The sequence below is a fragment of the Xenopus tropicalis genome, chromosome 7, assembly GCF_000004195.4.
Source record: "Xenopus tropicalis strain Nigerian chromosome 7, UCB_Xtro_10.0, whole genome shotgun sequence".
Taxonomy (NCBI): domain Eukaryota; kingdom Metazoa; phylum Chordata; class Amphibia; order Anura; family Pipidae; genus Xenopus; species Xenopus tropicalis.
The window spans coordinates 112,863,064-112,875,279 of NC_030683.2; the positions used below are offsets into that span (position 1 = coordinate 112,863,064).

The 12,216-nt window shown below is 39.4% G+C and overlaps 2 protein-coding genes across 3 annotated transcripts in view; one reads left to right on the forward strand and one right to left on the reverse strand.

Annotated features, from left to right (window-relative positions):
* The window catches only part of pih1d1 (PIH1 domain containing 1), a 506,577-nt gene that overhangs the window by 169,408 nt on the left and 324,953 nt on the right, over positions 1–12,216 (reverse strand). The window lies entirely within an intron of this gene.
* LOC100496635 (excitatory amino acid transporter 2) overlaps positions 1–12,216 on the forward strand; it is a 55,064-nt gene that overhangs the window by 18,596 nt on the left and 24,252 nt on the right. Inside the window, exon 2 of the mRNA XM_018095739.2 lies at positions 6,109–6,239. Within this exon, the coding sequence (XP_017951228.2) occupies positions 6,110–6,239 (130 nt within the window). The 5' untranslated portion in view covers position 6,109. The remainder of the gene's footprint in view (positions 1–6,108; positions 6,240–12,216) is intronic.

Consider the following 12,216-nt stretch of genomic DNA (forward strand, 5'->3'; position numbering starts at 1 on the left):
TGTAAAAGCTACTATTTATACCTGCTAAATCAGTCCTTCTCCTGTCTCTCTGATCAGTTTTCTGAAGGGATGGGAGTGGCCTATATTGAACCTGACACACTGAGAACTTCCTGTATGCTTACATCATCACATCCAGGCTTTCCCTTACATTTTATTTATTGGGCCAATTCATTGGTTGTTTGTGCTCCAATCAGCTGCTTAAACTGAAAGGTCATTGGTTAATTTCTCCCTTGCAAAGGCATAGGCAAACAGACTCAGCATATCACAAATCTATCATACTGTTATTTACTCTGTAACAAGCACAGGAAGCAGTGTCTGACTGACCGGAGAAACAGCCAATAGGAGTTAAGTCTGCTGTCAGTCTAATGTATGACAGGAAGTAAAAAAGTGCCCATAGAAAAAAAGCATTTTCCCAAGACTTTTCTGAATGCTGACTCCTTTCACCCACTAACTGGAAATAAGAGCGGCTGTGGGATTCTTTTGCTGGACCAGCCCTATATCTTTGTGTGCAACCTACATCTATACCTATACCTATGCCTGTGTGGACCTATATTCTGTGTGAAATGGTACCATATGCCAAGCAGTCTCCCTGTCTCTCCAATCTGTGTGCTCTGCAATAAACTGTGTGTGTGTTTCTCTATAGGGACTAGTACTCTGTTTGTAATGAAATAGTCTGTAATGAAATAGTCACCTTTTCCCTTTTAGTAATAAAGGATCTTTTCTTTTATAAGTGCCCATTTGTGACAGATGAGTGCCTGCTCTATGCCCTGAATACAATCTATAGCCCTGCCAATATGGTTTTACTAACAGCACCCTAGCACCTCATGGATCCACTTGTACAAGGTGCCCACCAGCTTCATGTGGAGCACAAAAGTCATCTGTGTTCCAGGATGTGACAATTTTGATGCGCATGCTTGTGTCTTGGCACAATTACGTCACCATATTTTGCACCTTATGCTGATGCCTTAAACCCCCAAATAGCAACGCAGCAATGCTTGGTTATCAGGTTATCTTATGCCTGGTGTTCCTTAGTCTTGAGCTTCTTGTTGTGACCTGGTGCCTGACCTTCACTGTCTGCCTTGACCTGTTTGGCGATTCTATTGCCCATTCCCTGGTACCGCACTACTCCAGCCTCACCCCACTGCTGTGCTTCTTGTCCAAACATTCAGCCAGTTTGAGGTGCTTGTGGGTGTCAATCTCATCTAACCTGCTTGGCGTGGCACAGTGTGGATTTTGGGAGCACTGAGTATTCACGACATGTGACCCCCTCCCTGAAGTCTATTAATCTGTGCCGTTGTGCACTAGAGAAAAAGAAGAATAGAGACAGTGCCTCTCTATGAAATGAAGGTCTATAGCTTCAACTTGTTTTATTATCTGTGAAGATAACAACACTTTTTTGGGCAGTAATAATGTGCTTATATGACTGCATGTTACCATAAAAGACTGTTCTGTTAATATAGAAAGCCAAGTGTTTAGACTGATGAAGTCCACTGATTGCAACATAGGGAAATCTCTACCATTCATTCATGAGGCAACACCATCATCACATCAACAGCTAATTAGTGCATTAATTATGGATGTACTGAATCCAGGATTTGACCTGATACCAGCAGCTTTCATAGTATTCAAAAATCTATCTAGAGCTCAACTTTTTATGTGTTTATTTACAAAAGCAGCTATACCTACACATGACATCCAGTCTGCAGGGAATTGTGGGATTGGGAGGATACAGGCTGAAGGCAACTGAGGACAGTCGACTACTGTTACATTTTATTTGAATCACAAAGTAGTAAAAATCACAATGCTGTTGTGATAGAAACTGGGTAAAGATGTGCATGTTACTGATGCTATGCCGTGTAAGAATGGCACTGCTTGTGTTGCAGAACCCACCTATTTCTGGATAGCTGTTCCAGCTTGACATATATGGGCCTTCCTCATGATTTATATCTTGACATGACTAGACTTTTTTTCCTTGGGATCAGAAGGTAGAATTTGGCTTTAGTGTCATTTTTAACTTACTGCCTTATTTAGAGCACAAGCTCTATTTATTGCACCAATGTGGAAAATGTGGCTATAATACTCCTTTAATTAGGATCTAACCTTTATTGAATCACTCTCTGCCCCAAATGAAGTAAACAGTTTTTCTTTCTTATCCAATTGTTAGATTATTTTTGAATATTTTAAAATTCCATGTTGGGAAGGAGAGTTAATTTTCGAAGGCAAAAGCAATGATTAAAGTAAAATTGATCTAATGGCATAATGGATTATACTCTGTCATTTTGGCATAGCCATAATCGCTGGTTTATACAAGGAAATAGTATTTGAGATGTCTTCTTGATAAATTCATAGCTTATCCTAAGAATAACAATTTAATAGTCTAATCTTTAAATAATCATATAAAAAAATTATTGTACTGAAGTGGTAATCCATCCTTATGTTAAAAAATATAAGAATTATTTTGGAAATGTGTTGCTCCTTTGCTGGCATTTTGAAATTTAAAAAAATTACCTTACCCAATTTTATTTCTATATTGGACAAGGCAGTTGCCTATATAAATGTGAAAATCCACTTTGAATAATGGCTGTACAAGGCCCAATATAAACTGCTGACTCGGCCACTCCAGCCTGCCAGATTGTATGGTTTTAAATTAGCTAGATGTTTATCAGGCAGGTAAAAAAATTACCATCAGGTGAGGACCACATAATCCTCTACCTTCTCAATTGTATAGACCTCTATTATGATCTGATCATTGGCCCAGAGGCCAAATGATCAGATGAGAACCATTCTGGTCCATCACATCGGTTATCTACCAGAATTTCAGAAACTAGGCAGGCACACTGGAACATGTTTGTAGAAAAAGTGCAGAAGTTTATATAGAAATGGGCAATATATACGTTGGTGCTTAATCCTAGCTTACCATTAAGTATCTATTTTCAGGCATAAAAGTAAGTTTATTTTTCTGCAGTTTTTACGCAAATGTGTCCCAGTGTGCCTTGCGTGTATGGTTTTCTGAAATTCTGGTGAATATTCGCTCCCTATGCTGCAAGGCTTGGGGCATGTCCACCTGGACCCCCGTGAGATCAAAAGATTAAAATGGAATTTATTATTAAACAGAATTACCAGTGCCTACGTTTCCAAAATCAGGCAAAGATCAATTTACTTTTACTTGGTCAATAAGGATGAGAGGATTACAAAGTCCAGTCACAAAGTCCAGTTCAGGTGTTGATTCCAAATAAATCTCTGTCCAGTTGGCGTCAAAAGGAAATGCAATTCTTCTAGACTTCAGAATGGCAATACTACTAGGTGCTGGATAGCTATTCTTCTATATGCATTAGCACCAATAGCTTTGAATATTCTAATTTGCTTAGAGTGCATCCAGAACTTGACCTTCACACAAACCTTTGTTTCTTCCAGTCTTAAATGATGTACTTTGTGCTCTGTTAAAATCTATTGGTAAACAGGCTTCTTGCATGGTCCCTTTACACATGTATTTAACATGTTTATATCCCTCTGTAAGAACTTCTTGTACATTGCAAATCAGACCCAACTCATCCAGCCTACCTTCAAAACAGAAATCTTCCACTCATTTACTTCCACTATTTAATTTAGTTTTATATGAAACCTCATAATTTCCATCATTATTTTTTTGTGAAATACACACCACAATGCCACTGCATATGCTAGTTATACAAATCAATTTCCTATAAAAAGAAGTACAAGTATGAAATCTATTATTAATCAAGTATAAGTTATTGTCTTATAACAAAGGAAAAAAAAAGTAAAAAAATGCCAAATTGTTTGAATAAATCTGACTTTGTGGGAAATGACAACAACATATTTCCATGCTTTGTCAATAAAATTCTGGATAATTGATCCCATACCTAAAGTATTATAGTTTCTTCATAAGGCGATATATATCTATCAGTATGATGCTGAGCCTATGGTAGGTACTGGGTTTTTATGTGCAAATCCTACTAGTCATTCAAAGAAGTAACTAAATTCCATAAATATCCCCATATGTACCATGAATGTTCATTTACACTGCAAAAGCATTGCCTACATTTAATTTTATCACCCACCAACATGTATAAATCTCCATTTGTCTTGGCATAAGCAGACATGGATGCATTGCCTTCACTGCCTATAATCAAAGTAGTTTGAGAACAGAATACTATGGAACACTACTTATATATACAAAAATAGGTTATGATGAACCATTACCAGTTACACAATGCTTTTGCCAAGACTTTGTCTAGGTACATCAATATATTTAGTAATGGCGTATTTGGCACTGCTGTATGTCAAAAGCCCGCTCTAACTTCATTGTTAATAGCAAGTCCATTTTGTTTTCTAGGTTATATCTCTCATAAAACAATTCAAAGTCAAGAGTAAAGTAAAAATGTATAGATTGTGTGAACTACTCCAATGCGAGCAGTGAAACACTAGTGCTTATATTTTTGCATTGAGTAAAAGAAATAATTTTCCTTCCTTTCCTTGATATGATATGCTTTTTGAAAGTTTGTCTTTGATTCCTTCTTTTCAGGGTTAGGTAGCTGCCTATTTGTTTGCATTTGTTGCACTTCTTTTTGTTTCTAAATGTATTTTCTGACACCTTATATTTTATAATATTTTGCAAGAATTTGCACTATACATATATCACATAGTTACATAGGGTTGAAAAAAGACCAGAGTCCATCAAGTTCAACCCATCCAAGTAAACCCAGCACACACAACCCATCACATCTATAGAATGTTTATACTATATTAGACTTATACTCTCTAATCCCCTTATATATTGCTAACTCTCTTCTGCTAACTGTACCATCTCACTCTGTCAGTCACTTATTCATACTTTTTGTTATTTTTTGTCAGCATAAAAATATTAATATGAACATTGAGAGCACACTGAAAACTGAAGTGGGGACAGTTCATATCTAATTGATGCTTATTTGGATACCAATCAATCCTACCAACTCAGCACTTCATTAGAACAAAGAATTGTTCACAAATTTCCTTTGTAATTTGATTGTTGGCCAATGTATATGCTTGGGGAGTACAAATATATTCTACTGCATAAACTGTGTGGTCTGTACCGGGTTTTTACAAATAAAAATAATGTGTAATGCACAGAAGTAACTAATGTATATACTCGAGTATAAGCCGTTCCGAATATAAGCCAAGGTACCTAATTTTACCTAAGAAAACTGGAAAAAGGTATTGACTCGAGTATAAGCCTAGGGTGGGAAATGCAGCAGCTACTGCTAAGTTTCAATAATCAAAATAAATACCAATGAAATTACATTAAATAAGGCATCAGTGGGGTCTAAGTTTTTAAATATTTATTTCAAAGAAAAACAGTAAACTAGCTCTGTAAGTGGAGAAGAGGGTCAACAAAAACAATATGGTATCAACAATGATGCTTTAAGAGTACTACCCCCTTAGCTCAATCATCAACCAAGCTAAACACAAAGAGTTAAAAAAAAGTTTCAGCACATTTTTGGTGCTGAAAAACTAGGCTTATACTCGAGTATATACAGTATCTTTCATTTTGCCATTGCATATACTCTATTATTTGTGCTTTAGTATAATAGAGCTAATGGCTTAGTGGCATCTGGTTTATTCTGCTGACTTAAGGAGCATGTTCCTGGATATTCCTGCCCATTATTTTTATACTATATACATATATAATTCTTTCTAATTCCCACTATGAAAGCTGGTTAAAGGTGTTGTGAGTATCCCAACATTGTGTTCCAACAAAAGTTATGATGGCACCAGTTTCCTGTCTCTGGTCTCCATCTTCTGACTTATGTTTATATTGAGGTCTACAACTGCACTAGTATCAGTTCTTCTCCTAACATGGCACTAGTAAAAGGAAATATTCCATTGTCTATGTTGGTCCATTAAGCTACCGGGTGTTTAGTTCTGTAAGAAATAAGTGTATTAGTAAGAAATATGTGTAATAAGTGTATTCTTGTTCCATTACATAATGAACATAATAAATGTGAAACAAATTAAATAAATCTATTAATTTGCCACATTGATTTTATGATGATGATTAGTAACAATGGATCAACATTATGATGCTTATGATACTTTTTCATTAACTAGGATGACCAATCACATTGAGGCTCCAATCTCAGATGGACATCACATGAGCATAGAAGACCTTCCCAAGCCATGCTGGACTAAAAGATGTAGTTGGCTAAGAAGGAATCTTCTTTTAATCCTCACCATTGGAGGTACGTGATTGCCATAGTGACATTTGTAGTGACGTTTGTATTGTTATTTGTGTGATACAAAAATATATTATTATTCATATAGATAATAAATTGTTCTCTTTTGTGAATGTAGTTAAGTTTGTGCATGTTAATAGATAGGTTTACACTCTTTAAAACATCTTTAAGACACATACAAAAGTAACTGCACTTGCGGAGTGAGCTAAAATAGACACAAAATTGAGTGCACATTGGCACGATTCATAAAACATACTTGCTTCCATACATGATATATTTGCTTGTGGGTACTTCCAAGGAACACCAATGCTCCAATGCACCAATTGTGTGTAAATGCATATACATCAATGCGAGGGGACCCTGGTAATTCTAGGGCTCCCATAGCGGGTTGCATCAATATTCACAACTGACTTATAAAATTAAGTGCATCGGAAGTGACAACAAACCCACTCTGAAAATGTTCGCTGCAACTTACCCCGTTGATGTCTCAATACAAGTACTATAAATATGAAAAGAAGCTCAGATTACAATTAAACACACCTTCATATGCTACATTCTAACATATAACCTATATTATTTAACATAAATTTACATTTATGTAAACGTATGGGGCTCCTTTATTAGCATGAGTGTTAATTGCAGTTGCCAATATCAACCAATCAGCCATTTGTTTTGTAAATTCACTACAAATTATAATCTGGGTAACTGCATTGGTGCAAATGAGTTCCTATGTTAGTAAATCAGCCTGCTATTTCCAGCTGCATTCAGTGAACCAGAGGTAGTAACTAGAATGTGCCCTACTGGTAGGTCTGAACAGGAACAGTGGACGTCTTGTAAACAGTACCTTTAGATTCTTCCCCCAAATTTTCTCTGGATATTAATTTAACATTTCAGATGAGACAAGAATACCGAACACAAAAAATACTGTACGGCTTAATCATGCCACCATCCCTTTGGGTGATCAACAAAAAAAGGGTTACCTTAAAGGAAAACTAAACCCCTAGAATGAATACCAAACAACATTTTATATTATATTAAGTGGCCTATTAAGGAATCTTACCAAAGTGAAATATATCTATCAGTAAATATTGCCCGTTTACATATTTTCCCGTGGGCCACCATTTTATGATGGGCTGTGTGCTCCCTCAGAGATCAGCTGACAGGAAATAATGCAGCTCTGACTGTAACAGGAAGTAGTGTGGAAGCAAAATGCAGAACTCTGTATATTAATTGGCTGGTGATGTGGCCTAGCATGTATGTGTGCCCTTGGTTTGATTGCGTGCTTCATAAAAGGGGGTGTCCCCTAGTACTTAAAATGACAATTTGCTATTTCGGAGTACCCAATGGTAGCTTAGGAAATAGGTAGGCAATATTTTCTCTTAAAAAGGACATACCACCCTCTGTAAGAAGAAATGGGAATAAAAATTCCTTTTCTTCCACATCCTGACATGTCAGTACACATGGGTAGTATTGCCCACCGGCACAAGGAGGTAGGACCGGACCATAGCCTATCAAAACTAATCATGACCTATAATATCACACATATTCTGACTCCAATTGCTGTGATAATGGCTGAGTTTCTCCTGAGACCCCTCTCCCTGGGCCTGTATGGAGCTGGGCACAGTCACTGTGGGCAATCTTTGCCAGATAGCAGAACTCACCAGACACTTGGGATCCACAAAAGGTTGTTTATTTGTTGTGGGTTAACAAACGTTGGGGGTGGATGGACAAATGCTGGAGGTCAAAAGAAATATGCTTTCCCAACCCCTGGAGTAGCTCCTCACACATAGAAAGCAGGAACATGAATGGCATGATGGGAGGAACTGACGTCACACATAAGGAAGGGAATGGGAGGGTATACAGACTTAGAAGTAAACAAGTTGTAATGCTACCTTGGTCACTAGGTGGCAGCATAACAATGAAAACACATATAACCCATTAACTTTAAAACATGATATACATTATTAACTGCTGGGGCAGCACACTCCCCGTCTGGTATCTTTAGGTACCACTATATCATAAACATTACAGTAGTTATGAAATTGCAAAATAAACATAAGTGCAATTTTGCTTGAAGATCCTTCCTGTGACCTGGAAGACAAAAGAGAGAAACAAGCATGCAATGCAACAAACATGGCATTTTAAACTGTATGTCATAGCAGGTTCCCTTGGGTATCAATGTAAGTCTCTTACTTCAAGCACATTAAGAGTTCAATGCTCAAAAGGTAAGAGCAGTATAAGTTCAGTGATGGGACGACTGAAAGTCTTTGTGGTACCATCCTTGGCAACCCTCACTTCCACCTTACGTACCTTACCATCATCACTGGGAATGATCTTTGTAATAAGTCCCAATGGCCAATCGATCCTCTGAGCTTGTTGGTCTTTTAGTAGGATAAGGTCTCCTACTTGTAGATTAGGAGTCAGTCTTTGCCACTTTCTGCGTCCTTGCAAAAGGGTGAGGTATTCCTTCTTCCATCTGTTCCAGAAGTAGTTGGCCAGGTGTTGCACACGCTTCCACTGACTCTGGTAGAGGTTCCCAGCTGCAAAGTCACCAGGTGGAACAGGAGCATTCCCCATTTTCTGGGTGAGAAGAGTGGCTGGGGTAAGGATGACTGGAAATTCTGGATCTGTAGACACTGGAACTAGAGGTCTTGAATTGATTATGGCAGACACTTCTGCGAGGAATGTAGTAAGGATCTCATGAGTGAGCCTTGTGGAATTCAAATCCATCAACATGGAGTCCAATATTCTACGCGTGATGCCTATCATTCTTTCCCAAGATCCACCCATGTGGGAAGAATGAGGAGGATTGAAGATCCATGTGCAACCATTGCTGGCTAAATAGTCTTTGACAGGCTGAGTGTCAAACTGTAGCTCTCTGCAGGCTCCAGTGAAGTTAGTCCCACAGTCTGATCTCAACAGTCTCACTGGCCCTCTGATTGCAAGGAATCGCCTAAGAGCATTGATAAAGCTTGAGGTATCCATAGACTCTATGACCTCAATGTGTACTGCACGCACACTCATGCAGGTGAACAACACTGCCCACCGTTTGTTATATGCTTCACCACCTCGAGTCCTCCGTGCCATAACTGTCCATGGCCCAAAGACATCCAGGCCAACATGAGTGAAGGGAGGATCAGTGCTCAACCTGTCAGCTGGCAATTCTGACATCTGTTGTTGTTGAATTTTCCCCCTTAGTTTACGGCACTGGATACACTTGAGAATCACATTACTTATCTGTCTTTTTGCACCAATAATCCAAAGTCCTGCAGCTCTTATAGCACCCTCAGTAAAATGTCTGCCTTGGTGCTTGACTTGCTCGTGGTGATGGCGAATAAGCAATGTGGCAATGTGATGGTGACCAGGTATTATCAAAGGATTTTGTTCATTTCCTTGTATTGTGGCCTTGTTCAAGCGGCCACCAACCCTTAACATGCCATCACTGTCAATTACTGGGTTCAGGTTGGCAATAGGACTATTTTTGGAAATGTTTTCCTTTTTAAGAATGCATCTGGTTTCTGCAGAAAATACATGCTGTTGCACACAGCGTATGATGATTCGCTCACCTTGAGCAATATCTGCTGCAGTGGGAGATTTGTGGCATAAGTGCCAGCCATAACAGGCCTTAGCATCCTTGGATTGTGTATGGTAACAGTGTGCAATGTGAACTAACCTTGCAATTGTGCGTACAAGTCTTGTCCACGTGGAGAAGCGTTCAAAGCGCTGACAACCTAAGTTGAACCGTTGCTCAGCTCTTGTAGCAAGTGCTGAAACTTTAGGTCGAATTTCGGGGTCTCTGTCAGGATCTAGGAGACTGAAGACATCTGCAGTAGTTGTAGCCTCTGAGTGATCCAGTAAGAATTCAGGACCCATTAGCCAGGAAGTACCTGCAAAGACAGCTGTGGACACTGGCCTGGTTGCATGGTCTGCAGGGTTAATTTCAGATGGTACATAATGCCACTGTTCAGGTTTGGTAGATTTCCTGATTCTTTCTACTCGATTGCTCACATACACATAAAAGCGTCTTGTCTGATTGTATATGTAGCCTAGAACAACCTTACTGTCTGTGTAGAATTTAACAGCATCAATGTGAATATCCAGCTCACACAAAATAAAGTCTGCAATCTCAACTGCTAACACAGCTCCGCAAAGTTCAAGTCTTGGGATGGTGTGCTCAGGTTTTGGTGCTAACTTAGCCTTGCCAAAGAGAAAACCTATATGAGGTTGACCACAGGTGTCTCTTACCTTCAGGTAGGCCACAACTGCTATGGCTTCAGTAGATGCATCTGAGAAAATGTGGATCTCTCTCCTCTGACTTTCAGCAAGGGAAGTTGAAGTGTAGCACCTAGGTATGTGGAGTTCCTCTAGGTCCTTTAGAGATTGCTTCCAAGACTCCCATTTTGTTTGTTTATCAGTTGGTAAAGGAGTGTCCCAGTCTTTAACAGTCTCTGATAACTGTCTTAGTAAAGATTTACCTTGTATGGTGATGGGTGCTACAAACCCCAGTGGGTCATACAGGCTGTTCACTACTGACAGGACACCACGCCTTGTAAACGGTTTGTCTGCAGTGGTAACCTGGAAACCAAATGTGTCGTTCAATAAGTCCCATCTTAAGCCAAGGCTTCTTTGAATGGGTGGATTGTCTATTCCCAAATTTAAGTCTTTAAATTCTGTGGCATGATCATCAGTTTGAAAGGCTTTCATTACGGTAGTGCTGTTTGAAGCAATCTTATGGAGTCTCAGGTTGGCCTCAGAGAGCATGCTTTGTGTCCTCTTAAGCAGGTCGATAGCCTCTTCATCTGTTGGTAAAGATTTTAGGCCGTCATCCACGTAGAAGTCTCTTTCTACAAAATGCTGTGCATCTGCACCATACTCATTTTCACCTTCGCAAGCAGTCCTTCTTAGGCCATATGTTGCAACAGCAGGTGATGGACTGTTACCAAAGACATGCACTTTCATGCGATATTCGATCACTTCACTGTTGATGTTATTGTCGTGGTGCCAGAGGAATCTGAGGAAATTTCTGTGATCCTCTCGTACGATAAAACAATGGAACATCTGCTGGATATCAGCCGTGATTGCAACTGGCTCCCTTCTGAACCTCATGAGCACTCCCACAAGGTTGTTAGTTAGGTTGGGACCAGTGAGAAGAACATCATTGAGAGACATACCTTGATACTTGGCACTTGAGTCGAATACCACCCTGATTTGTTTTGGTTTGCGGGGGTGATACACGCCAAAGGAAGGTAGGTACCAACACTCATCATGCTCTTGTAGTGGTGGAGCTGGTTCCGCGTGATCATTTTCAAATATTTTCTTCATAAATGCGACAAAGTGGTCTTTCATTTCAGGCTTGCTCTTAAGAGTTCTCTGTAGTGAAGCAAATCTGGAAATGGCTTGCTCACGATTGATTGGAAGTTTGGTTCTGGTAGTACGGAATGGTAAGGGTGCAACCCAACTGTTGGAATTGTCTTTGAAGAATTCATTGTCCATTATTCTGATGAACTCTTTATCCTCAATGGAAGGTGCAATTTTGTTGTCATCATTTGTAGTATGAAAAACTGTAATCCCAAAACTGTCATCACAAGAAGTAGGAGTGACACTGGTTGCTGGGATCATATCCTTAGTATTCTCTTTCACCTCAAAATGATGAGGGCATGGTCTGAAGTGAGTAGTGCGTCCGCTTCTCAATACATGAGTTTTGTAGGAGTCTACTTCAGATGGCCTGTGCATTTTGTCAAGGCACACATCACCCACTATTACCCAGCCTAAGTCAAGTCTTTGTGCATAGGGAGCATCATGAGGACCATTGCACTGCTGGCGTACCTTATGGACCCTAAGAATGTCTCTACCCAACAAGAGCAGGATATCAGCATCTTTGTCCATGGCAGGAATTTGGTTGGCCAGGTGCCTTAAGTGGGGTTGGTAGTATGCAGCTTCTGGTGTAGGAATCTCCTCCCTGTTGTTAGGGATTTCATCACAT